This window comes from Salvia hispanica, chromosome 1 (genome assembly GCF_029641045.1).
Source record: "Salvia hispanica isolate PSC_SH4W2 chromosome 1, Shi_PSC_v1, whole genome shotgun sequence".
In the NCBI taxonomy this organism is placed as follows: Eukaryota; Viridiplantae; Streptophyta; class Magnoliopsida; order Lamiales; family Lamiaceae; genus Salvia; species Salvia hispanica.
The window spans coordinates 14,037,389-14,063,574 of record NC_142692.1 but is presented as its reverse complement, the minus strand read 5'-3'; the positions used below and the strand labels follow the sequence as shown (position 1 = coordinate 14,063,574).

The 26,186-nt window shown below is 37.5% G+C and overlaps 3 protein-coding genes and 4 non-coding genes across 8 annotated transcripts; all 7 read left to right on the top strand.

Annotated features, from left to right (window-relative positions):
* The first annotated feature begins 3,931 nt into the window (after positions 1-3,931).
* On the top strand, positions 3,932-8,770 carry HK5 (histidine kinase 5). The gene is made up of 13 exons (XM_048121244.2): positions 3,932-4,434; positions 4,786-5,629; positions 5,708-5,764; positions 5,850-6,077; positions 6,159-6,252; positions 6,335-6,541; positions 6,622-6,752; positions 6,840-6,889; positions 6,972-7,276; positions 7,369-7,472; positions 7,548-8,219; positions 8,305-8,463; positions 8,579-8,770. The coding sequence occupies exons 2-13, from the start codon at positions 4,913-4,915 to the stop codon at positions 8,699-8,701; spliced, it is 2,847 nt and encodes a 948-aa protein (XP_047977201.1). The 5' UTR covers positions 3,932-4,434; positions 4,786-4,912; the 3' UTR covers positions 8,702-8,770.
* A 5,808-nt stretch (positions 8,771-14,578) lies between these two features.
* On the top strand, positions 14,579-14,687 carry LOC125185785 (small nucleolar RNA Z107/R87). Its single transcript, XR_007170283.1, has one exon. It is a non-coding gene; the product is annotated as a small nucleolar RNA Z107/R87 (small nucleolar RNA).
* Positions 14,688-14,768: 81 nt separating this feature from the next.
* Positions 14,769-14,868, top strand: LOC125185741 (small nucleolar RNA R30/Z108). Its single transcript, XR_007170243.1, has one exon. It is a non-coding gene; the product is annotated as a small nucleolar RNA R30/Z108 (small nucleolar RNA).
* A 91-nt stretch (positions 14,869-14,959) lies between these two features.
* Positions 14,960-15,056, top strand: LOC125185782 (small nucleolar RNA snoR31/Z110/Z27). Its single transcript, XR_007170280.1, has one exon. It is a non-coding gene; the product is annotated as a small nucleolar RNA snoR31/Z110/Z27 (small nucleolar RNA).
* A 60-nt stretch (positions 15,057-15,116) lies between these two features.
* Positions 15,117-15,304, top strand: LOC125185802 (small nucleolar RNA snoR143). The gene has a single exon (XR_007170299.1). It is a non-coding gene; the product is annotated as a small nucleolar RNA snoR143 (small nucleolar RNA).
* Positions 15,305-19,099: 3,795 nt separating this feature from the next.
* LOC125222841 (uncharacterized) lies at positions 19,100-22,784 on the top strand. 2 transcript variants are annotated; one of them, XM_048125682.1, is made up of 7 exons: positions 19,100-19,220; positions 19,309-19,454; positions 19,532-19,660; positions 19,877-21,396; positions 21,626-21,743; positions 21,912-21,992; positions 22,076-22,784. In XM_048125682.1, the coding sequence occupies exons 1-4, from the start codon at positions 19,212-19,214 to the stop codon at positions 21,321-21,323; spliced, it is 1,731 nt and encodes a 576-aa protein (XP_047981639.1). In that variant the 5' UTR covers positions 19,100-19,211; the 3' UTR covers positions 21,324-21,396; positions 21,626-21,743; positions 21,912-21,992; positions 22,076-22,784. The 2 variants fall into 2 exon arrangements, with proteins under 2 accessions (XP_047981639.1, XP_047981638.1); XM_048125681.2 differs by lacking the exon at positions 21,626-21,743.
* A 320-nt stretch (positions 22,785-23,104) lies between these two features.
* LOC125200109 (uncharacterized) lies at positions 23,105-24,863 on the top strand. The gene is made up of 3 exons (XM_048097878.2): positions 23,105-23,854; positions 23,949-24,044; positions 24,543-24,863. The coding sequence occupies exons 1-2, from the start codon at positions 23,759-23,761 to the stop codon at positions 24,006-24,008; spliced, it is 156 nt and encodes a 51-aa protein (XP_047953835.1). The 5' UTR covers positions 23,105-23,758; the 3' UTR covers positions 24,009-24,044; positions 24,543-24,863.
* Positions 24,864-26,186: the final 1,323 nt, after the last annotated feature.

The window sequence follows — 26,186 nt, the reverse complement described above, 5'->3', positions numbered from 1 at the left end:
AGCGGCAAATTTCACATGGGAGAATTGTCATGTAGAAAGTTGCCACAGCAGAAAACTGCAAAGACGAATATGGCTTAGCTGTGCATAACATTAAACTATTACAACTATATTGCAATATAAAATTTGGCTTAATTATCACATCACCATGTCCCTCCAACTAATTATATTCATTATGTCGTCGCTTAAGCAAATACTTGCCCCACATAACAGGATTTTTTTATTTGATTGGGGCTAAACAATTTGTTTAATGACTGATTCCATGTTCAACCAACCCCATTATGCTATTTAATTTTAATAATATAGAGCAAAGTTTCTAGCACCACTAATTTTTTTTATGACTATTGTTTAGGGGATGATTAATTAACTAGTTCTCCTATTTAGATAATTCTTGAAAACCTTGTTACTCGGAAATCACTCAATGAATTAATCTTAAGGTTCTTGTACAAACATAAGTCCATGACTCATTACCAGAACCATTTTATTTGACGTGTTATATAAAATTTTAGTTATTGGCAATTTCATTAATTCATCAAAATTGATCATTATCAAATACTAGTAGATTGAGAATAATGAATTTTTTTTGTGTGTGTGAGGAATAATGTTAGCGCCTTCCATTCTTTTATTTGAGCTATGATATTTTATACTAGTACTCTACTAAGACAACTAATTTTTATTAATAAAGTAGTTTTGTACTATTTCAGAATTAAATTAGTTTTTGTGCCTAATGAGTTGGAGGCTGCTTAGACTTTAGGGCCATTTGGCAAACTTGAGTTTGTGTTCAAACAGTGGGGCATAAAGTCAAACTTGATAGTCAATTAATAATTTAACCAATTTATTTGATAGCTAACTTTCAAAGATTCTTGACCGATAACTTTAAACGTCAATAATTTCATTTTAATCATTAATGTTAATATTTGAGCTCAATGAGTGAGATGAAGTAAATATGCAAAAGGCCATAAAAATTTTAGTACTCTCTACTTAGTTTGATAACGATCAAGGAGTATAAACTCATAACTATCTGATCGCATAATTCTCTATACATATATAGTAAGTAGACTACATGTTATTCTCTTTTTTAAGTATTTCGTATTTATTAATACTCTTTAAAATTATTAAGAGCAACATTGAAATCTTTTCCTAATAATTGTTTGTTTTCTTTGAATTCATATTACTATAGAGCACTTATTTATCGAAAAGATAAATGGGTTATTATATTCCAGAGATATGTTCAATATTTTAATTGTAGAGGTGATATTAAGGTCCACGTGCCCTTAATGCAATGGCCGTGAGTCATGACATTGCAGGATCCAAAGGGCCTTTAATTAATGCATAATTAATTTAACTATTTTAATCGACCCTCTAATCCATCATTAAATTAATAATGATTAAGAACCTTACTAATAAGATTCTTCACGTACTCTCCCTTGTTTTCTCGCCTAATTAAATCCTTTTTTTTCTTTATCATCCCATATTTTATATTATCATTTTGTTTGATACTGGTCATATAACTTTACTTTGTATGGTCATGTACAAATTTTAGTAATAAAATGGTCAAAGAAAGTCAAAAATGAAAAAAAGTAAATCATACTAGTACTGTATAGTATATGATGAAAAAAAAAAAAAAAAACTATACTGCCAAAAAATTGTGTTTGATTATCACATTGTTATTTGTTGTGTATTTTATGGATTAATAAAAATGTTCTTGAAACTACATTTTCTCAGTTTGTATTCACGATTGTTAATATAGATAAAATTTGGATTTCATCCTAAAATTAAAAGTGGTCTATGGAGTTAATTTTATCATTACACCAATGTAAGATATTATTATACTGGGGAGTGTTAAATTGCTAACTTAATACTTAATTGCTAACTACAACTCAATAATAGCTATTAAATATTCAAATTAAAGGTCTAGATCATCAACCACAAAATATCAATACAATCAACAAAAAACGTCAATAAAGCTATAGGATTAATTCCAATAAAAATCAATAGGGGTATTAATGTCAAGTTAGTTATAACTAAATTTTAAAAGAAATCCCAAAACTTTAAATTCATATAACATATATCAGATTAAAGATAATTTTATAAGGATTCCAACAATATACTACATGCATATGTTCCGACGTCAAAATTTGAAAAAAAAAAATCTAGAATTTTCGTATTTTTCGTACACAGGTTAATATCAATGCAGCTAAGATAATATGTCAATATAAAGCATATATAATGTCAATCCTAAATTTGTGTTGACATTCTCAAAGCATTGTGTTGATATTTTCGAAATACTATATTGACATTTTCATCCAAAACCCTAATTTGGCGTTTTTTTATCTTTTTCGATTTAATTAATAAAAACGAAAATTACACGTGGCAAATTGTAGACCACATGTTTTTTAAAATCATGTAGCCTTAAATTAATTGTAGTTAGCAATTAAATAATGAGTTAGCAATTGATCACTCCCCTTATTGTACTAGTATTAGTTTTTAATTTTATTTTGTATGTCAACAAACCCGACCTAAAATTTTTATTGCGTAAATCTCTAATGATAGAAAATGGAAAGAAATACCTAAGAGAAAACGAGTCTTATACTATAGTTATACGGGGAGTGTTATATTGCTAACTCAATGCTTAATTGCTAACTACAACTGAATAATAGCCATTAGAAATTCAAATTAAAGGCCTAGATCATCAACCACGAAATGTCAATACGATCAACAAAAACGTCAATAAGGCTATAGGATTAATTCTAATAAATATCAATAGGGGTATTAATGTCAAGTTAGTTATAACTACCTTTTAAAAGAAATCCCAAAACTTTAAATTCATATAACATATATCAAATTAAAGATAATTTTATAAGGATTCCAACGATATACTACATGCATATGTTCCGACGTCAAAATTTGAAAAAAAAATTATTTTTTTTTTTGAATTTTCGTATTTTTTACGTATAGATTTATGTCAATACACCTTACATAATATGTCAATATTATGCTTGTAAAATGTTAATATGAAATTGTGTTGACATTATTATGTCTTCGTGTTGATGTATTTCATACACTGTATTGACATTATATTTCTAAACCCTAAATTTGATACTTGCTATTATCTTTTTAATATTAAAAAATGAAAAACGAAATTACACATGGCAAATTATAGACCACAAGATTTCTAAAATCTTATGATCTTAAATTAGTTGTAGTCAGCAACTAAGGGATGAGTTAGCAATTGATCACTCCCCATAGTTATACATTCTATATTTTCCATTATAACATGTAGAAGTATTTATATGTGATTCTACATTATTTTATATGTAATTCACTACACATTAGTGCACGATAATCTTGTACAAGATTAAAATTCGTTTAATAATCCCAGTACTAAATTACTGGTCTTTCATCTATGAATTCATCATTAAAACGATTTCTGGTATCCTAAAATTGAGAATTTGACGTGATTCAAGATTTCTGATCTTTTAGATACCAATAAACTCATTATTTTAAATATAATTAATGAAAATTGATCAAATTAAAAATGGATTTGTTCGTTCGCATTTCGCAAATAGAGACACATTTCTAACAAAATAAAGTACAACTCTCTTCTTCTGTTTTATTACCTAGCTCTACTAGTATTAAACATTACAGCATACTAAAATCATAGTCGTCAAAAAATTTAAGTATCGTGTTAATTGTGAAGAAGGTAGTAAAACTGAACTTTTTCACACAAAAATGTGTGCACGTAGTGTGGTTGCGTGTGATCCACACGCAGCTTACCTCGTTTAAAGGCGGGCTGCAAACCATTTAAAAATCATCTCTTCTCTCTCTCTCTCTCACAGCATGTATATGCATACTCATGTTGATTGAAGGAATCATTTCTTAATATTCATCTCTCTCTGCTGACTGCTCTACTAAACACAACAACACCAGGACTTGACGCCACACATACAACTCATGATTTTATGAATGTGATTGAGTTAGCCACTTCCAACTTTTAGCAGACCTGAATCCAACCAACAACACGCACAACACACACTACACACGTTCCTTAACGTAGACACACATGAAACTTGCCAATTCACACCATTATATTATATACTATACTCAGTTCAAGCAATCATTTTTATTCAATTCCTTTTCACCTCATTCTCACATGCCTTCTTCCCTAAATCCCACATCACCATTTTCAATTTACGTTTCTATTTCTTAACTTTTTTCTTGGGGTTTCTGCACATGCTCTCCTCCCATCACCCACCGGCCACCTCTCTCTCTCTCTCTACATTTTCTATTTTGCTCCCAAACCTTGGCCTATTCTTATTTTTTTTATTTGACTGACCACTTCCAAGAGATTCTTTCAGATCTACCGTCAAAAGTTTTAGGCCCTGGATGATTATAGCCTTGTTCTTCAAGCTCCCATTAATTTTTTTAATCCAAAAGGTTACCTTTTTAGGGAATTTGATTGGTTTCTTGCAAATGAGATTGTTTGTTTTAGCCTCAATTTTTGCTGTGTTCATACTTTTTCTACCATTTGTTCTCAATTTCGGTCAATGAACCTCTTTTTTCTGCGGTCAAATTCCTATATCTGATAGTGTTTAAAGTTATCAATATTCTGTATGTTATATGTTATATGGGCTGCATCAGAATGAAATAAAAATTGAATCTTGATGAACTGCAACTGTTCCATTAGAAGGGCTCATTTCTGTGAAAACAGATTTCATTATCATGTTTTGTTGATTTTGTTACTCCTAAATACTTGGATTAATCTTGCTACTTTGTTTATTCTTATAGGCTTAATAAACACCGAGTATAAGGCTGCAACGAGGCGAATATAGCTATCAAAGAGATGTTGATGCTTGCTAGAACTACATCATTGAATTAGTGGATGCAAGAGGTATAGTTTGTTGAGAGAGAAGAAATGGGGTGTGAGATGGAAAGTGATCAACCCGAGGATTTGGACGTCGTCCTGACCTCAATGTGGCCAGAGGACATGAATGAAGCCGGCAGGCAGTTCAACGTGGAGAGGCCCGGGGTAGATCAAGACATGTTGGAGGAGGTCACCATCAAGAAAGAGCCTAACATAGTCGATTTTCAGAGGCTAATGGAGCTCACAAACTATAGTGATAAGGGCAACGGGCAGCTGGCCAAGTTGGTGAAGAATTGGGAGTTCAAGCAGGCGAATGTCGTGCGCCTCCTGAGAGAGGAGCTCGACCAGCTGAGCAAGTCGCAGCAAGAAATGGAGCTCAAGAAGCTCGAGATCTTGGAGGAGCATCGGTTTGAGAAGGATGGATATGGTGGAGACAAGCGGCCTATTTCCATTCTTGATGAGAATCTGAGGTACTTGTACCAAGATGCTCCTAAGAGGAGGAAAGATGTCGTCTCCCAAGGGAAGATAGTGGCGATAGATGCGGAGTATGACAGTGTTGTTTACTGGAAGCAGAGAGCAATGCATCTTGAGAAGCTTCTAGAAGCTAGCCTTCAAAGGGAGCAAGTGTTGGTGGAGAAGTTGCAAGAGAGTATAGAGAATTTGGAGAGGCAGTCAACTCCGGTGGAGGAGCTGTCTCAGGTTTTGAAGAGGGCAGATAACTTCTTGCATTTCGTCCTCCAAAATGCCCCCGTTGTTATAGGCCACCAGGTATATATTTGTTCTCATTTGGACACACTCACATTGTAATTTTTGGCTCTAGGCTGACAGGAGTCGGGCGTTTTGCAGGATAAGGATATGCGTTATAGGTTCATCTTCAACCATTTCCCGAGCTTGGGAGAGCAGGTATGGTTATGATGGAGAGAATTCTGTGTCGTTTTTTAAGGCATTTTGATGCCACTATAATTCCTCAGATTAACTGATTTTACAGGATATCATAGGCAAAACGGACGTTGAGATCTTCACTGGCTCAGGCGTGAAGGAGTCCCAAGACTTCAAAAGGGAGGTTTTAGAACGCGGATTGCCTGCAAAGAGGGAGATCACGTTTGAGACGGAGCTGTTTGGTTCAAAGACATTCTTGATCTATGTGGAGCCTGTTTTCAGCAAGGCAGGAGAGACCATTGGTGTAAATTACATGGGAATGGAAGTTACTGATCAGGTTAATCTCCAACTCTATCGTTGATCCAAAAAGCTCGTTTCTTTAAATCTCACACCGTTGCATTCTGTAACTGCAATGCAGGTCAGGAAAAGGGAGAAGATGGCGAAACTTAGAGAGGAAATCGCTGTGCAGAAGGCTATGGAGACGGAGCTTAACAAGACGATCCACATAACAGGTTATTCATCTTATACTATTTAGTTAGAAGGTTGACTGCCGAAAATATGGTGGCTAATCTGGTAGCTACATCGTTCCTTCAGAGGAGACAATGCGCGCAAAACAAATGCTGGCGACAATGTCTCATGAGATAAGGTCTCCTCTCTCTGGAGTTGTGAGCATGACAGAGATTCTTGCAACCACTAACCTCGATAAAGAACAAAGGCAGCTGTTGAAAGTGATGTTGTCTTCTGGAGATTTGGTTCTTCAGCTGATCAACGACATCCTCGATCTCTCCAAGGTGGAGTCAGGTGTGACATTTACAGACCTGCCTAGTTTTGAAGTCTCATTTGCTGGTCTAAACATGAGGTGATGTTTGTCTATCTTATAGGAGTAATGAAGTTGGAGGCGACCAAGTTTCGGCCGAGAGAGGTGGTGAAGCACGTACTCCAGACAGCAGCGGCCTCACTGCAAAAACTACTCACATTAGAAGGTCATGTAGCAGAAGATGTTCCAGTCGAGGTAATACAAAGGATCCATTGATTTCCAAGAAAAGGAAAATGTTTTACTCGTTGGGAAAAGGCATTTATGGGTGCTGTTCTGTTCTAGGTTATCGGAGATGTCCTAAGGATTCGACAGATACTCACCAACTTGATTAGGTAACCTTCAAACCAGATATTAAACATATTTATGATGGTGTTAGTTTGTTTATCATTTTAATGTTCTTTTTTTTTTCCACAGCAATGCCATCAAATTTACTCATGAAGGGAAAGTTGGCATAAATCTGTATGTGGTTCCAGAGCCAAGCGATATAAACGAACAAGGGTCGGAGAAGAAGTCTCAAGATCAATCAACTGATTCAGCCAATACTAATGGCAACGGACACGCTATTAATAGCACTTCTCATGAAGAACCCGAGCTCAGAAACACGTCCTGTGATCAAAATGGCGATCAAATGGATCGAGACAAGGAGGGTCGAAAAAAGGCTGAGGAACGAGTAGTGTGGATCCGCTGCGATGTCTACGACACTGGCATTGGAATACCTGGTACCTTTTTTCATGTTTCCTCCATAAGTATGAATGTTGGTAGCATTTTCTGTGCTGATATCAAGTTGTGCTTTTTAAACTTGACACGACAGAGCATGCTATGTCGAATTTGTTCAAAAAATACATGCAAGTTGGGGCGGATACAGCTCGGAAGTATGGTGGGACAGGATTAGGCCTTGCAATCTGTAAACAACTGGTAATTATACCTCAATCTTGATTGAAAATTATCTGAAATCATGGTGTTAAAATTACAAAATATGGATTTCTGTAGGTTGAGCTTATGGGAGGTTATCTGACTGTGTCAAGTGTTGAGCACCACGGCTCTACTTTTACATTCGTCCTGCCTTACAAGGTCTCATCAGCCTCTGATACAGATGAGACAGACGAACTATCTGATACGGACCACCAAGATGTCCTAGGAGACGACGATGATCTGAATTCAGGCGTGTTCCTTTTCCAGCCTCGGACATTGGGCACGTTGTTTTCTTCACATATAAATGGAAGGATTCCCAAGCTCTTACCAAATAGCTACGGAAACAACTGCAATGGTTTGCTGGAAGACTGCCCTTTGCCTTCTAGCAACATTGCAAGCAACGAGGGCGCCTCAGAGGAAGTTTCTGATTCGACTGCTGGTGCAATGGAGACGACATCATCCATGCTTGAAATCCAGCATGCAGGCTCAGACAACCTAAAAGAACAAGAACACGACCGTTCTCATTGTACAGCTCGAGAAACAGCTTCTGAATGCTCGTCCACAAACAGAAATACAGTTGAGAGAGATGAGACAAATCAACACAAGATACTGCTGGTTGAGGACAACAAGATCAACATCATGGTGGCAAAATCTATGATGAAACAGTTGGGCTATTCCATTGATGTCGTCTCCAACGGAGCAGAGGCTGTGAAGGCAGTTCAAAGAAGTACTTACCATCTCATTCTAATGGTATGATCAATAAAAATAAAAATTAACAACATGGTTTTTTATCTGTTTTAGGTATATTAACTGAAAATGAAACTAATGTTTGCAGGATGTGTACATGCCGGTAATGGATGGTCTTCAAGCTACAAGATTGATCCGATCGTTTGAGGAAACAGGCAGCTGGGAAGAGGCTGTGAAGGCCGGAGTAGAGATGGAGGCGGCATCTCATCAAGTAGAGGAAACAAGAAAGAGGGTTCCTATCATTGCAGTAAGCTTGATCACTCTATACACTACTCTCATTCATCAAACCTCAAACAAAACAAAAACAGGAAAAAGAAATACTAGTAGTATTTTTGCTCATTGACAAGATTTTACGTGTGCAGATGACAGCGAATACAGTATCAGAAAGCGCAGACGAATGCTATGCAAATGGTATGGACTCATTTGTGTCGAAGCCAATTACTTTGCAAAACTTGAGACAATGTGTGCAGAATTATTTGGTTTGAAATGCAGCTGTAAATTGTATGCCAAATTTGTACAGAACAATTTATTTGAGTGAGGAAATTTTTGATATCCATGTATAGTCCATGTTTTGCCTCATTAGTCAGAAAATTAAGTAGTGGTCGTGTTCCAAGTTGACGAGAGATTAATTTTGTGGTGTTTTTTGTGAAAGTTGAGTGGTAATAATATAAGTAATAATATAATAATATATGCACCACACAATTTTCCGCTGTAAGAGCACTCCCAATGGCGACGGCGAAAATCCGGCGATTTTTCGCCGGATATCGCCGACTTATCGCCGGCTACTGGGAGGAGTTCGGCGATTTTTCGGCGAAATTCCTACCGATTTTACGCCAAGCGGCGTTTTAACGCCGGGCTATCGCCGGATCATCGCCGGCCACTGTGGGGAGCTGTTCGGCGATTTTTCGGCGATGATCAATTTTTTTATTTTTTTTTTCCTCAATGGTCATATTCTAATTTCCACCCCTATAAATATTTCATCCTCTTCCTCCATTCATCACCCACAAACTTCATTCACACAAATTTTCAATCTTTTTTCTCTCCATCTTTATTAAATGAGTTCTGATTCATCGTCTCGTGCTCAGTCCGACGAGGAAATATCACATTCTTCTTCCGAAGAAGAGGTACCTCCCGCTCCCACCGGATGTGGAGAGGGCATTTGGGGTGCTCCAATCGCGATTTGCACTGGTAAAGGGCCCGACGCGCTTTTTCTACCAGGGGGATATTGCCGATATCATGTATGCGTGCATCATCATGCATAACATGATCATCGATGATGAACACGAAGGCGTCCTCGACGTCACCAATGACCAAGTGTTGCATCATCGAGTCACGGTGTCTCAACCGAGTCCGCCCGCCAGGGTGTACCGCACAACGAACATGAACGGTTCCAGGCGTTCATGGACATACACCAGAAGGAGGCCCATCAAGCACTACAACACGATATCATCGAAGAATTGTGGGCAAATAGAAACCGCGCCCACCGCCCTTGAATTTTTTTTTCTTTGAATTTTTTTTTTGATTTTTTTTTTCCATTCGTGTACTTTTTTTTTTATTTAATTTTCTTCGTTGTAATGTGTACCCGTGTTTAATACAACGAACTTTATTACTATTATTTGTTTTATCTTATAAATTAAATAAGCTAGCTTTATTATATATAAAAATAAAACAATTAAATTAGTGATGATGCAAAAATGAAATGTTGAGTTAGGGAGAAATAAGGGAGAAACCATTGCAGAGGTTGGCTAAAAGTTGGCCAAAAACTAGGGATAAATTTTGGTGCTGATGTGGCGCTGATGTGGCAGGAGTTAGGGAGAAATAAGGGAGTTTATCCCCAAACCATTGGGAGTGCTCTAAGGCATTCAATTTTACACTTTGCACAAATATTAGTAAAAGATCATTATAGTTTTTGAAAAATATATCAGGTTCGAATCATTATTTATAATTTTAAAGATAAATTTCATCCACATACAGATCATTAATCATATGATTTTAAATAATACTAGTAATAAAAAAAATACTAGCTAAATTAAATTACTTGAATTAAATACAAATAGAGTACTAGTAATACTTTTGATTTTTACCCACTCTATCTTAACTATATGATTATAATTATAATTATATGATCATAAATAATGCACCTGATCGGGACGGGAAAAAGCGTATTCAAGTTAGCTAACTATAGTAATCATACAAGGAGGAAAAGAAGAAAAAAACTATAGTAATCATACAACAAAAGTCAAGAGGCGACCAATCTCAATCTCACATTCATTCCACCCACATTTGATCATATGAGTAATAAAATTTATATACTACTACGAATTAATTTTTTAAGCAAAAAAATTAGTGTTATTGTGTATCCAGTGCCACTCAATAATCATCTTGTATTCACAATTTAATATTTTCAAGTAAAACATAATGATGTCCTTAGAGAATTCACAATGGCGGCTAGCGCACCGGCTAGTCGATTCACGTCGCTAGCCGGTCGGCTAGTCGAACCATTGGAATCGGCCAGCGGCAAATCGGCGTAGAAATCGTCGAGCGCACGCCGATTTCCAGGCGCTGGCCGCCATTGTGGCGTGCCGATCGGCCAGTACCGTTTTTTATTTTTAATTTTTTTGAATTTTTTTGAAACACTATATATACACGATTTTAGTTTCATTTTCATTTGCACCACTTGTTTTAACGAATTTTCTCTCTCTCTAAATTTCTGTACAAGAGCAACATCGAGCGATGGACAACAACAACGAGTTCAGTCTGGCGACGAGCGGATCTCAGACTCCTACGATACCCGTGGGGTCTGGATGGGCGGGCAGATGGGCCAAGGGTACAACAACCCTTGGCAACAGTTGATGGGGTTGATGGCGGGCGCGCAGGGGGGGATGCAGGGGCAGATGGGCAGCCAGATGGATATGACCCAGATACCGCAGCAGATGCTACAACAGATGATGGGGTTGATGGCGGGCGCGCAGGGAGGGATGCATCCCGGTATGCAGCAGCCCGGTATGCAGCCCGGGTTACAAGGGTCACCGGGGGGGGACACGGTCTATCGTCCCACTCTTGATTTTTTGATGGCTTCGACCCCAATGGAGACGCAATTCACTGGGGATGACCGTTTCTCATTGCATGAGCTGGGGTTCGATATCGGGGAGATGGACACTTTAGGGGGGGTCGTCGGGCCGCGCCGAAGAAGAAGAGCAAGGGGAAGAGCAAGGTGGTTGGCGAGTCGTCGCAGCCGGATGTTGACGACACCCCCACACGGAGGAAGTGGACGGAAAATGAGTACGTCGCCCTGGCCAAGGCGTGGTTGTCAGTTTGCGACGAATCGTCAACATGTGGGCTAAGATTAGAGCAGCCTACAGGAGGAACTGCCCGCACGGAAAGGACTACACCGGGGAGGAGTGCCGGAAGGGGTGGGAACGCATCAGGGTCGCGGTCGGCCGATTTTCGGGCTTGTACGCCAACGTCCTCCGCATGAGGAGTAGTGGGCAGACGGAGGAGGACTGCCGGAGGATAGCGGAGAGTCTGTTCCCCGTGAAGGGGAAATATAAGGAGTTCACCTTCTGGAACTGCTATCTGGTGCTGAAGGACTCCGAGAAGTTCCGGGCAGGGGTCGACGCTGGGTGGCCGAAGAAGCAGAAGCTGAACTATTCTGGCGATTACAGCAGCGGCGGTTCCCACGACCTCCCCCCGGATGCTGAGGAGTTTCCGTCCCCTCCATCGTTTGCGACCCGCACTCGCCCCGTTGGCCAAAAGCGGGCGCAACGGGCAGCGAGGGGATCCTCCCCCCTATCGCCCAGGAGGTCCAGTCGGCAGCCCCCGCCCCCCTCCCCCCACCCGCGTACACCTTCTTCTCGCGTCAAAAAACGCGGGAGCAGATGTACAAGGTCTTCCAAGATTGGAGGGCCGCCACTAACCCCACGGAGAAGAGGTTTCTTCACTCGATGCTCGAGAGCATGCGGGTCGATTTGGATGCCGCGAGGGCACATATGGGGGGCTCAGATGCGGGCTCAGATGCCACCAATGTGGAGGTCCCGGGTGGCGGTGGCGACGACGATTAGAGAGAGGCGGGGCTCGTGTGTGGAAGCCCGTTTTTTTTTTAAAAAAAATTATGTACTTTTTTTTATTTATGTACCTTTTTTTTAAATGAAATGAATGAATTTTCCCATATATGTCTTGTAAATTTAATTCCGTAATTTATCGTAAATTTAATTCCATAAATGTAGTTGTTTTTGAATTATTTTTATTGCGGCTAGCCTGTGGCTGGCCTTAGGCTAGCTTATTTGAGTAAAATGATGATGTGACAGATGGATTTTTAGTACTGATGACGTGACAGGGAGAGAGAGTAGCTGACCTATTCTTATTGTGGATGCTCTTAGAGCATCTCCAATGCAAATAGGCCAGCCACTCTCTCTCCCTGCCACGTCAGCAGCACTAAAAATCCACCTGCCACATCAGATTTAGGCCAGCCATAGGGCAGCCGCAATAAAAATAATTCAAAAAATACTACATTTACGGAATTAAACACAAAATACGGAATTAAATTTACGACACATATACGGGAAAAATTCGTTAATTTTATTTTAATAAAAAAAAAGTACATTAACTAAAAATCAAAAAAATTACATAATAAAAAAAAATTCGGGCTTCCACACACGAGCCACCGCCCCACTCTACTCCTCACTAATTTATTAAAAAAATACATTAAAAAATGTTAGTATGCCTTGAATTCGTTATAGTTTGCCGCTAGCCGAACGGGGGTCCCGACGCTATGACATGTTTCTGTTTTAGGTCTTAATTTTGTATTGGGTCTAGTCTGTCGTCTGTGTGCCTATTTAAAAATTACATAATTAAAAAAAATTCATAAAAAAATACATTAAAATTGCTATAAATAAAAAAAATGCATAAAAAAATACATCAAAAATTAAAAAAAAAATAAAAAATAGCGCTGGCCGATCGGCACGCCACAATGGCGGCCAGCGCATCGGCCAGTGCCACGTGATCGGCTAGCCCACGCCGCTTTTTTCGCCGATTTCGGACTGGCCTGCTGCAATGGTTCGGCTAGCTGACCGGCTAGCGACGCGAATCGGTTAGCCGATTGGCTAGCCGACATTGGAGATGCTCTTGTACAAATCTAAAAAAACGTAAATTTTGTTTTGACTTAAGGCCAAAATTGGTCCTAAACATATGGTCATTTTATCTTTTTGGTCATAAACTTTATCTTTTGGATTTTTTGGTCCTGCACATATGGAAATTTGATCATTTTGGTCCTCCGTCAATAGTTCCGTTAACTTTTTAACAGTCAACGCGTTTTGCCCAATTTTACCAAATCATTTTAAGTCACTAATGTCTAATTATTTCCTAATTAAAGTGGCCCAAATCACATATTCTCATTCCCATCAAACCCATCGCCTCTTTCTTCATCATTTCACATTTTCCCCAGATTAGGACTCCTAATTGAATCTGGAGAGCATCGGCGCTGATTCCTCCCCTCGCCTCCTCCGGCGAGTTTGGACCGACGTCGGGTCGTCCTCCACTGCCGGTGCTTCTCGACGAGTTGGAGCACGGCGGAAGTTCGACGACGACGACGAGCGGGCAGCGGCGAATGGGCGGTGGCTCCCCATCGGCTGAAGCCTCAACGCCGAGGCTGACGGAGGACGGTAGCGCTGCAGGTCTGCCGGGGAGTCAGCGGCGGCAGCAACGGGGCGGCTGTTCACCAAGAAGCGACGCCTTCTCTCCAACCGATGCTTCGTCGAATAGAGAAAACGAAGAAACACCAGCGGTGGAGGACGACCCAACATCAGTCGCAAACTCGCCGGAGGAGGCGAGGGGAGGAATCAGCGCCGCCGCTGATGGGTTTGATGGAATGAGAATATGTGATTTGGGTGGGTCACTTTAATTAGGAAATAATTAGACATTAGTGACTTAAAATGATTCTAATCTGGTCAAAATTGGACAAAACGCGTTGACTGTTAAAAAATTAACAGAATTATTGACGGAGGACCAAAATGATCAAATTTCCATATGTGCAGGACCAAAAAATCCAAAAGATAAAATTTAGGACCAAAAAGATAAAATGACCATATATTTAGGACCAATTTTAGCCTTTAACTCTTTTGTTTTTGAATGAGTCAATAAATAATCTATATGCCCATTACAATTCACAACTTTGGGCCCTAGAAATAACGCTGAAATAAAATCCAGAAACCCTAATTTATGCAAGCGCCGCCTCTTGTTCTACTCATCAGCACTATATAGATCTCTTCCATTCGAGTCCCAATTGTATTGTGCTCTATATTTTGGCCGAAGAGCATCTCATTTTCACCTATCTTTTGTTGTATTGAAATTTGAGTAAATTAGAAAATCGCTGTGACGACTTGGAAAATTCAAGCTCAACAGACCGTATTGCAGGTCTTTCTCTACTCAGAGATTGCTACTTGCATGTCGATTCACCCGCTGAACTGAGCGATTCTCTCCTTTTCTTATTGTTTTTCTCTTAATTTAATTTTATTTTTCCTTTTCATTTTATGTTTTACTATATGGTTTTGGGGATCTGTTTACCGCGACGATAGAAAAGCTCCCTCTTCTGAATTATATTGAGGACGCTTGCCGGCAGAATCGAACCAATAACTAATTTGCCACTACTGAGTAAACTAAACCATTTCCCCCTTTCTAAATTATTTTTGAAGCAATAGTTTTCTTCTATAAAGCATATTTATAGTTTGATTTTATTGGACGGATGGATCATCATGTGATGAATACATTTATATATCTTAGGACACCTTTGGACACAGTCTAATTCTAGCTGTGGATGAAAATCAACTTTATTCTGATGATGAAAACTTCCTGTTTAAGTTCTAATTAGATTTTTAATTTTGTATCACATTTGTTTCCTACGAATCGCACTACGCTCAAGAGGCTGCGCCAATATTGTTAAAAACAATAAATGAATGGACTAGTCATTGAGCAATTGTGCGGAAATGAAATGCCGAGTTAAGCTCGGCGGCGGCCAGACAACCGTTGAGATGGATCCACAGATCAGCGCCGCCGTTTCTACGGTGCTTGTCTACTAAATCCATATCAAATTCTATTCCAATTGTTCCTTTTTTTCTTTTCTCAAATACTCCACGATCAAAATTTATAGTTTGGATTTGTCTCCTCCGTTTTTTATTATTCACCCGGCGGCAATTCGCTTTCCACGGCAATCGTGTTTCGTTCCATCCCCCTCCTCCAGAGGCAGTTGAGTTTTACCACTTGGATCAACGATGAAATTATTTACTCTCTCCGTTTCGGATAATTCGTTCTTCCGTCCTGGATAATTCGTCCCAGTTTTCCATTTTGGTCTGATCCACTAATTTGTCCCACTTTACTTTTATCATTTTTGGTATTGGACCTCATATTCTACTAATTTATTCTTACTAACGTTTTATTTCTAACATTTTATTATATATAGGTAGGACTCACATTTCACAAATTTTTCAACCCACTTTTCATTACAATTCTTACTTTTCATTACAATTTTTAAAATAAATCCGTGTCCGGTCAAAGTGACCCGAATTATCCGGGATGGAGGGAGTATTTATTTGTACTAATTAATCGTATTTGGTTGAAATATTTATAAATAAGTTAATTGAAAAAAAGTAAAATTAGAGAATAATCTAAATAAGAGATAGAATGTAGTAACATTGAAGAACATTTGTTTGAACATCGAATTTGATTTTCTTGTGTTCGTTTCTTCATCATTCTCATCCTATCAACTAGCTCCATTAACTTTTATAGACATCAAAATCATAAGATCTACTCCCTCCGTCCCAAGGTATTAGACCAACTTTCCTTTTTGGGATGTCCCAACATATTAGACTCATTTCCTTTTTTAGCAAAAAGCATCTATCTTATTTTATTCTTCACCTACTTTTTTCTCTTTTCTCTCCCCTACTTTTTCCCTCTCTCATACTTTACTCTCTCCACTTTAACTATTTAAATATCACTTCCTTAAATCATGTGCCCAAAAGAAGTGAGTCTAATACTCCGGGACGGAGGGAGGAGTAGTTTTCATAAAGTTTCAAGAACACAACTTTATCTATCGAACCATATCTCTCAATTAGCCAACATTCTAAACCAAACAAGACTTGTAGAACTTCAGAGAATGGCGAGGACGCAACAAACATGTTGCTCATTTCCGCTTTCAATGATTGTTTCTAAAACAAGTTAGATTAGCCTAGTCATGTCTATCCAACTCAACCTATATGTCAAAATATGTCAAAATATTAGTTCTAAATATACCCTCTAAAACACACGTGTATATATGAACACACAATCAATATAAATAAAACCTAGGAAAATGTACACACACAAAAATGTAATACTCCGGTGTGTAATTTTTAAAAATTTTATAATATGAGTTCCTTTTAATTTGTTACTCCTCCGTCCCAAGGTATTAGACCAACTTTCCCTTTTGGGATGTCCCAACATATTAGACTCATTTATTTTTTTAGCAAAAAGCATCTATCTTATTTTATTCTCCATCTACTTTTTTCTCTCTTCTCTTCCTACTTTTTCCCTCTCTCATACTTTACTCTCTCCACTTTAACTATTTAAATATCAATTCCTTAAATCATGTGTCCAAAAGAAGTGAGTCTAATACTCCGGGACGGAGGGAGTATGATATTTAATGTCTTTGGTTTTGGATATTTCATATGTCATTTATTTAGAAAGATTTTACTGGGGATTAAATTGAAGGACCTTTTTCAGTTTTGAGATTCAATCCACAACTTTTTCAATATATGAAATCGAGGTACGTGAACTTTTCATTTTAGAGGATTTTTGTCTTCTTTTTTTTTTCCTTTTTTTTTTCTCTTATTCTTTTCCCTCACAAAATACGTGAACTGATTAAACTACACGTTGTCTTATCTTCTATTATTCCTTCTCCAGATAAGGATCGATCAAATATCCAACAAGTTCACAGTTCTCTCCCTGCCGTCCCTCCGAGACCGGCAGTGCCATATGCATTTGTGCTATCTATGTTTGATTTGTGTCATTATGTGTATATTAGTTGTAAGTGATATTTGTATGTAGTGTCCAGTTTAGGGTTTAGGACAAAACAAGATAAAAGAGGAGAAAAGGACAAAAATCTCCTTAATGAAAACTCTGCATACTTTGATCTCATATTTTAAAAGAGGTGTGAATTGGATCTCAACTACTGAAAGTCTAGGGGTGTGGAAATGGGTATCCACGGGTATCCAAACCCGATTTTGCAGGTACCCGTACCCGAAAACTTTAATATTATATTTCCTCTATTCCATAGTAATAGAGTCATTTTGCCATTTTGATACGTCCCATAGTAATAGAGTCATTTCTTTTTTTTAGTAAAAGTCAACACATTTTTCCACACCTACTTTACTCTCTCTTACTTTTTTTTTTTCTCTTCATCTCTCTATCTTTATTTCATTTTTCACTCTATTATCCCTTTACTTAACTCACCTAACACAATTTTTTCTTAATTTTCGTGCCGAAAAGAAACGCCTCCATTACTATGGAACGGAGGGAGTACTACCCAATCCCGACCCGTATAGTTAAACGGGTAACCCCATACCCGCATCGGGTATCCCAAGCCCGTAGTTGCGGGTACCCAAACCCGCAGGCATAATTTGAATTGTGTATTATATTATTCAATGATATTATGCTTTTAGTTTTCGTTTATCATCAATGCTAGTCATCTAATACAATAATTTTATGTACATGTTTGAAATTCTAGAATGAATTCTGGGATTGTTGTTAGTTGCTACACTATGATTTTAGATTTGTATTTTTTTTACTTTATTGTATTTGCATAATTTCCAACTATTAACTATGCACAAATATGGTGATTTCTCATCTCTTAAATATAATATGACTACGAATGAAATATAATGCAAATCCAAATTTCAAATAAGCAAATATGATAGAAACATCAAACACGTCTAAAAGTAGATCATCATTCAAAAATTTAATATAAAACCAAAAATAATTCACTTTCATCAAAAGTCTAAATATAAATAACTTCAACTAAAAGTCTAAATATTTTAAATCTCAAAACTAAAGACACTAAACTAATAAAAGTTTCACTTTCACAAAACTTGCAATCCTTCATTTGGCCGCGTATAAATAATTGAAAATAAAGTGTATTGTTGGGGAGTATAAATAGATTTGAAACTAATTTACTAAAATAAAAAATTTGAAATCATAATTCTAAAAATAACGGGTATTATCGGGTTTGACAGGTATACCTGCGCGGGTAGCGGGTATACCCGCGCGGGTAGCGGGTATACCTATACCCACAAAAATTTAAAACAAACTACCCGATCCCGCCCCGTTTTCCATTGTCATCGGGTAGCGGGTCGGGTTGAGGGTTTCCCACTAACCGCTACCCGTTTCGACACCCCTATGAAAGACCATCCAATTTAATCCCAAAAAGTGACATCTCTCATTTATTTGGAATGTACTAGAAATGTCATCCCTGTGCAAGTTGGGGTCATTTTAGTCACAAAATTTTAAATAATAGTAAAAGTACTATAAGGGGAAGTTCGGTTTGCAAGATTGTATTCAGAGATTAAATATGTAGTGTGTTTGGTTCATAAGACTCAATCTCAAAATTCAATCTTAGATGGATAGTTATGATATTATTAGTCATAGCTACCCCGTATGACTAACTAATTTAACAACTAAATCCTACATTATATTTTGGTATTATTTTATTTAGGAAATTAAATGCATATAGTGCAAAATTTAGAAAATTCCCATTATATTTTATTTTTTTGAGACCAACAAAAGAAGTTTATGAACTATTTATAAATATGGGCCATTCTGTTAGAGGCCCAATAAGTTTATAGATCAAAATTTTCAACTCAACAAAACCACTTTGGTCTGAGACTTGGGAACCCAACCCCTCCATTCCCTGCAGCTGAGAGCCGCCGTCGCCGTTGCCGTTGCCGTTTCGGCGCTGCTCACCCCCCGCCAATGCAATCGGTATATGATACGCTCTCCTATTCTTCTATCATTCTAAGATCCTTTATTCTCACTCTATTGCTTCTGTGGTGCGTGTGATTGTTCTCAGATTCTAGTTCCCGCTCAAGGATCCTATTTCCTCCTCCGAATTCTGAATGGAAGCTCTCAGACATTCGAATCGTTTAAGGACCAGATTTCTCTTTATTTTTCGCGGTTCCTTCGTATTAGTTCCAGCTTAGACCTAATCGAATCCAGGTAGGACCATTTCCTGAGTTGTTATCTCTAATCAGCTCATGTGCATTGTAAAATCATTGCTGTTTATGCCGGATTAGGAGCATGAGTAGCGATCGAAATGAGAAGAAGGAAATTTCAGACGGTGGAGATGAGGAGCCGAGGGGCGCCGTTTTCAACGCCTTGGATGCAATGTTGAAGTGTAGTTTGGATCGGTTGAAAACTACGAGGTTCGTTTTGTTACATTTTTTATGCTTTGCTGAATATTTGGGGGTTTTGTTCCAATTTTGGTTGTGGAAAAACTTGCATCTGAGTGTTTTATTTATTAGTTTGTTTTAGTAATGTGATAATAGGTGATAAAAGAGTACTTTGCTACACTAGATCTCGTGTCTGTAGAGTGATGGCTTTTATCAATGTCGATTAATTTTTTTCGAATTGTGCTGCAGGGAACGCATATGTTGGGGGCGTTCAAGTGGGCATAGTTTTGTCTTTCAATCAGTGTCCAAGAGTGATATAAGTTTGATTAGAGCTTTGTGCCTGGAAGGTAAGCTAGGAGCAGCTTTACGTCTTTGGCACACTGAGGTTCAACAACTTAGAATTCCTGATGTCCTCACTCACAATTACCTTCTAAATGCACTTTGCAAAAGCGGTGACATGGAGAGGGCAGTGTGGCTTGTTAACGAGATGTTAGTCAATGGCCCTCGCCCTAGTTGTGCTACCTACAACACTTTGATGAGTGGTTATTGTCTGGTAAATGATGTCGATAGAGCTCTGGATGTTTTTGCTACCATGGATAACCATGGAGTGAGGCCAAATAGGGTCTCATGCAATATTCTTGTGCACACCCTTTGCCAGAATGGCTTATTGCAGGATGCAACAAAGCTGCTTGAGATAATCTTGGATGACAATGATGATGGTGGAAGTTCAAATTTAATCACTTCAACCATACTTATGGGTGGTCATATCAAGAGTGGTAGCATTGTTGAAGCTATCACTTGTTGGAATGATATATTTGAAAGGGGTATAGAGGTCGATGTTGTTGCATATAATGTTATTATTCATGGATATTGTTTGAGAGGGGACTTAACCATTGTGTACAAGTCTTTGGGCAAAATGTATAAAAGTGGTCTTGTGCCTGACATTTTTTCTTATAATACAGTCATCAGTGAGCTATGCAAGTCAGGCTGGATTGATGAGGCATGTTATGTTTTTGGTGTTATGTCAAGGATGGGAATTCCTCCTGACCACATCACATATAAAATGATCATCCAAGGATTGTGTATTAATGGAGATGTATCTAGAGCAACCTATTATATTTCACACATGCTGCAGAACTCGTTGGTGCCCAAGCCTCTCATTTGGAATGTCATGATTAATGCCTATGGAAAACGTGGACAAGTACAAGAGGCACTGTTCATGAAAAACAAAATGATTGAACTTGGTGTACTGCCCAACGTTTATACATACAATGCTCTTATTTACACACAAATTAAAGATGGAAGTATTGACAAGGCTTATTATCTGATGACTGAGATGCTGTTTAATGGGATTTCCCCTGATGTAGTCACCTACAATTTGTTGATTGGTGCTTATTGTGATCTGGGAAACATTAGTTATGCACTCCAGCTGCACAATGAAATGGTGCGGAGAGGATGTGTACCAGATATAGTAACTTATACCGAATTACTTAAGTGCTACTGCATTAGAAGCAAAATCAGAGAGGCTGAAGAGTTACTTTTTAAGATGTTGATGACAAATTTGACAATTGATCACGTGCCATTTATAATACTCATGAAGAAATGCTTCAGGATGGGGGAGCTAGATAAAGTTTACAATCTTTATCGCTTATGGTTACGAAGGAGAAGAAATCTGCAATTGGAAGTCATGTGGTGAAACCGAAAGGACATCATTCTTCTTCTATGGAGCATTTTGTTTGTTAGTGCACAGCTGGGATGTTCTCCTGGAGGTATTGATCTTCATTTATTTTGTCTCATTTGTGTGCTAGTTATTTGCTCCTTTTTCTGTCTGGTCTTTTTTTTCACTTCTGTAATAATTGCTGGGAAATTTATTTTTACAGATCAAGAACACATCTGCAAGTAAAATGAGTATTAAGATTTGAAATACTTGCAGCCTTTATGCATGCACTTCGTTGCCGTTTTCAATTGATTTATAACTTAAAACTTGATTATGCTCAGATGTTTTTGATCAAGTGACGGCACCTTACTGCAACTGTGTGAATAAGAACAATATTCTTATGATGATCACAAGCTGGTGCTGGGGCAACAGTTATTCAGCCTATCAACTAATCTTGGAGTAAGTGTCATTCTCCGCATTCATATGAAACCAATTTTAGAACCTTGAAACATGTACTCAGTTAGTTTAACCTTCTGGATAATGAACAAATGCTGCAGCCAAATATGTAACTATCATTGCATATAGTATTGTGAGCTCAGTTAACCTTTCTGTCCTTATCTTTTGTAGGGTTCTAAATGAAAAAGTGGTCACTGGATTTGTTGATGAGGTTCAACCTGTTATCCAAGCAGTTCAAAGTATCTATCAAATGTACAAGTCCTTCTTCCCCCTCCTCCATTACCCCTTTAAGTTACATGTTATTTAGTCTCAATTCTTATTGTTCCCATTCGCAGGTTTTCTTATGTGTCCTCAACTCCCTGATATTTCTGTGGCAATCCACAGTATCAAAAGTGATCAAGAGAAATGAATATATTTCAATCAACAAGCTTGGTGATCTGAAAAAAACTTATTCAACTCTATTCCCTTGCTTTGATCGCAAAGTTTGTACCTGGACAGTTGCTGCGGCCTCGTCCAGATCAAGGAAGTTGCTGCAGTACATCCAGCTTCTGAATGTGTCATAATGCATGTGGCTGTGATCCATAGGTGACAACATCCACCAGACGATCAGGCTACTTCGCGAAAGACGATACTTTCAGGTACAACGAGTGTACATTTGTGCTCTGGTATGCGTGGAGAACAGGAACTACTTTAACATGCATAATGAGTTCAAACATCGAGTTGCTTAAATGCCTCGTGAGAATATAATTATTGAATTGGATGCAACTAACTTTGGTTAAAGGATGATTATCATAAACTATCACTAGGTTGTGTATCATTTAAGGAGGTACCAAGTGCCTTCATACTAGGATTTACATTTGTGGAAAATTTGCAATTTTCTTGGATATCAAGCTGGATTCTCTATGCACAAGGGATGATTGCCAAATCTTTCAAACATAGTTTACTTCATCTGATGTTAGTTCTTTCAAATATAGATGGGAAATGTCCAGAATAATTTTACATTATCTGTTTTTTTCAGAATTAATTGCTTACATGTGTTGCTCATTTGCTTTAAGGGAGACACAATTAGTATTTATCCTTGAACTAGCGGTGTTCAATTTATTGAATCAAATTTTAGACGCAATATTATGGTGTTGTTACTTGTTAGGTCAAGGAGTATACAAGTATACAACACCCCATTTCATACCCCAATTATATTATATCATCATTCCCTACAATTTCTGCGTCAAACCACAACTAATAACTCCATACCTTTCCTTGTACCTCAATTTAATTTTATTATATTATTAATAATTATCATCCATTTTGTAAAATTTAAATAAGTAACACTGTAAATAGTAAATTTACTCCATTAAGATTCATAAAAATTTCAATAATTTAAATTTCTAAAAATTTAAAATTAACTTCAATGTTGAAATTTGTTGGTGGACATGTAGTTGTTCTTCAATGAGATCACTTGGAGGTGGGGCTTGTTTCCACACTTAGAACTTAGAAGCCAATTGACTTGTGATCCGGAATTATGTTGGCGCACCTTGAATTATGAGTGCACTTGCTACTTTCAAGCTAGAGCCGGCTGAATTTGTTGAATGAGATTTGTTCCATCATCTCAAAAATGTCAATTGTATTGCGACAACAAGGTTGTGGACCTCGTGGTCAATATCTCAAAAAATCCTATTCAACATCACATTAAGAATATGTTGACCGAAATCTTGACAAAAGTTGTGATCTCAAAATAATAGTAGTATTTAAAAAAATTAGCGAAGTCAAAATTTGTGATTTTAAAGATAATATTCCTATAGTTTATAAGTTAACCTAAATAGAGTGATCACTTTTATCAAAACAGTTTGGTGTACATTCTAGAATAAATCAATAGCAGTAATTAGCATTAGATTTCAATCAAAAACATGTGGGCAAAACAGTAAATAGATCAAATCCCCCCTTTTTAATCACAAAATTCAAAAAGGGAAAAAAATTGATGCTCAACTACAGGCAAGGGTTTAAGAATCCAGACAGTATCAATGGCGAAATCTCAGCTAACAATGATCCACCCATGGTTTCTCGATCTCGTACCTCTCGTGGTTGTTCTTCTCATTGTTGCTCACGTCCTCGCTCTGGTTAGAATCTCTACAATCTGAGATCAGAACAAAAATTCGTCCAGTTTTTGTCGTTTCCCGTTGATGTATGCTTTTTTTGCGTCTATTCGTGCAGGTTTATTGGGTTTACAGACTAGCAACTGATAAGCAGCCTGGAAGAACTAAGAGGCACTAAGCAAGCAGTGAACAGTTTACGGAAATTTTAAAAGAGGCAAGTAGAGTTCGATAGAGTCTGCTGTTCTATTACTTACTCGAATTAAGTGTTTATTTAAGTTTTCAGACTCGCTGATGTCTTAGTACTTAGGATTTTGGTTTGCGATTATTTGAGTGATGGTTTGAATCTAATTTAGATATGGATTGTCATTTGATCTTTTGTGTAATTAGGTTTTTTCGCGATCTTGTACAGTGCAATTAATTTTGGTTTTCTGGTTGAAAGGAAAAAAATCAATTAATTAATTGAGCTACCTATTTCCTTGGAAAGGTGAGAAAAGTTTTATCGTTGGTTATGCTTGAGTTTATGATAGCTCAAGTCAGAATGCTCGATTTTGGAAGTCTGAGATTAATAGATATTGCCTCTATTTATCTAATGTGAGGGACATCTATCAAATGAACTTTGAAGATAGTTTAACTGTTTTTCAATTTCCATGTCAATAGTGTTCCAATCAGGTAACAACCTGGATTAAATTATGATTGTTATTCCTTGTCCCAGGCAATCTCTTTACTGGATTCGTTCATTTTTACTGAGTTCCTATGCAAGTTCACTTGGAGGAGATTCGCAGGTTCTTGTGTAACAGTTTACACGTGATCAATTCTTGATAGCTTCATTGTTTGAGGTCTGTGGGGGATATATGTTGACGAATGTAAACTAACAACTATAGTTGGATGATAATCGCTGTACCATATCTGTATGTGTTTCTGGATGCTAAGTAGATCTTTACCCGTTCTTCTAAAATGTATGTTGTCATGTGAATTTTAGTTCGTATGTAGTGCTGCATTTATAAATGGAATTCCTTACTGGCTTCCTCATCAACCAGGCTTTTCCTTCATAATTAATTTATCCTATATGCCTCAATATTAGGATTCTGATGAAGCATTAAACATTAACATTCTGTTCTTGTTCTTATCATTTATCGTATATTGTTGTTAGAAGTAATAGAGGGATTTGTTGAACCTTATTGCATACCTTCACATTTTCTTTTACTCATCATCAATAAGGAGTTATTTGAATGTCTGTCTAGTTTTAAGTTTCTGACAAAGTCTGGCTTGCTCTGTTTGTTTGATTATACTATTATGGTTAGAGACAACTGTAGAGTATGTGTTTCTGTGGCTGGTTAGAGACTAACTATGGTGAAAAAATGATTTTCCTTTTGGCTCATCTTATTGTGAGATGCAATGAAGATTATCAATTTGGTTACTGAGCTGCATCATGTTGAAGAAAGTATGCATGCAGCTTCTGTTACTTGGCCCATTTCTGTTGTTCTGCTGTGAAGACTTTTGGCTTAACTCGTTTGTGCATATGATGTCCTCTTAATTTCGATGATTTTGAACTGACCTAGATGAAAAAGAGAGAGAACTAAATATAACATGGTCGAGAGTGCTTACAGTTACAGGCAGTATATGAAATCTAATAGAAAGGGGCGAAGTTGGATGATTGGATCATTAGCTCATCTTCGAAAGTAGTTGAACCTCGAAGATGAGCTAGATGACGAGACTTGAAGATTCCCGTATCTTGAAGATGGGCTAAGGGCTCCAAATCTATTTTTAGTGTGTTTCTGTTGCAGGTAGCCGCTTTGTTATAAATAATGATTTGGATTAACTGCACTTGACTAATGTTTGCTATGATTATAAAGAGCAATCACATTATGACATTCTCATAATGGAATTTTACTTCGTATAGCTTTTTAGATTAAACAAAGCACAACCAAAGAAATACTCCCTCCGTCCCGCTTTAGCAGTCCCATTGACTTTTCTGCCCTCTTTTTGTAAAAATGATAAAAAATAGTTAAAGTGGAGAAATGGTAAAATAAGAGAGATAATTATGTAGATAAGATTCTTCTCTATATTATTCTCTCTTTTAATTTACCATTTCTCCTCTTTAACTATTTTTTATCATTTTTACAAAAAGATGACAGAAAAGTCAATGGGACTGCTAAAGCGGGACGGAGGGAGTAGTAGAGTATATACGTTGAACGATATTTTCGGTACTTATTACCATATTGACCCACTCCTAATTTAAGTATTGGCGGCTTTTAATGATAGATCAAAATATTGTGAATATTTACAAATGTTTTGTGAAAATAGGGAAATAGAAGCCTCACTTTCTTACCTCAAAAGGAATCTTACTACACACTCG

Excerpts from the sequence above, each read along its gene's own strand:
- LOC125200109 (XM_048097878.2), top strand. The coding sequence starts at position 23,759 with ATGGCGAAATCTCAGCTAACAATGATCCACCCATGGTTTCTCGATCTC. Across the intron at positions 23,855-23,948 it reads TTGCTCACGTCCTCGCTCTG|GTTTATTGGGTTTACAGACT; the intron begins GTTAGAATCTCT and ends CTATTCGTGCAG.
- LOC125222841 (XM_048125681.2), top strand. Across the intron at positions 19,455-19,531 it reads TTAGACCTAATCGAATCCAG|GAGCATGAGTAGCGATCGAA; the intron begins GTAGGACCATTT and ends ATGCCGGATTAG. Across the intron at positions 19,661-19,876 it reads GATCGGTTGAAAACTACGAG|GGAACGCATATGTTGGGGGC; the intron begins GTTCGTTTTGTT and ends ATTGTGCTGCAG.
- HK5 (XM_048121244.2), top strand. The coding sequence starts at position 4,913 with ATGGGGTGTGAGATGGAAAGTGATCAACCCGAGGATTTGGACGTCGTC. Across the intron at positions 6,890-6,971 it reads ATACTCACCAACTTGATTAG|CAATGCCATCAAATTTACTC; the intron begins GTAACCTTCAAA and ends TTTTTTCCACAG. Across the intron at positions 7,473-7,547 it reads TTGCAATCTGTAAACAACTG|GTTGAGCTTATGGGAGGTTA; the intron begins GTAATTATACCT and ends GGATTTCTGTAG.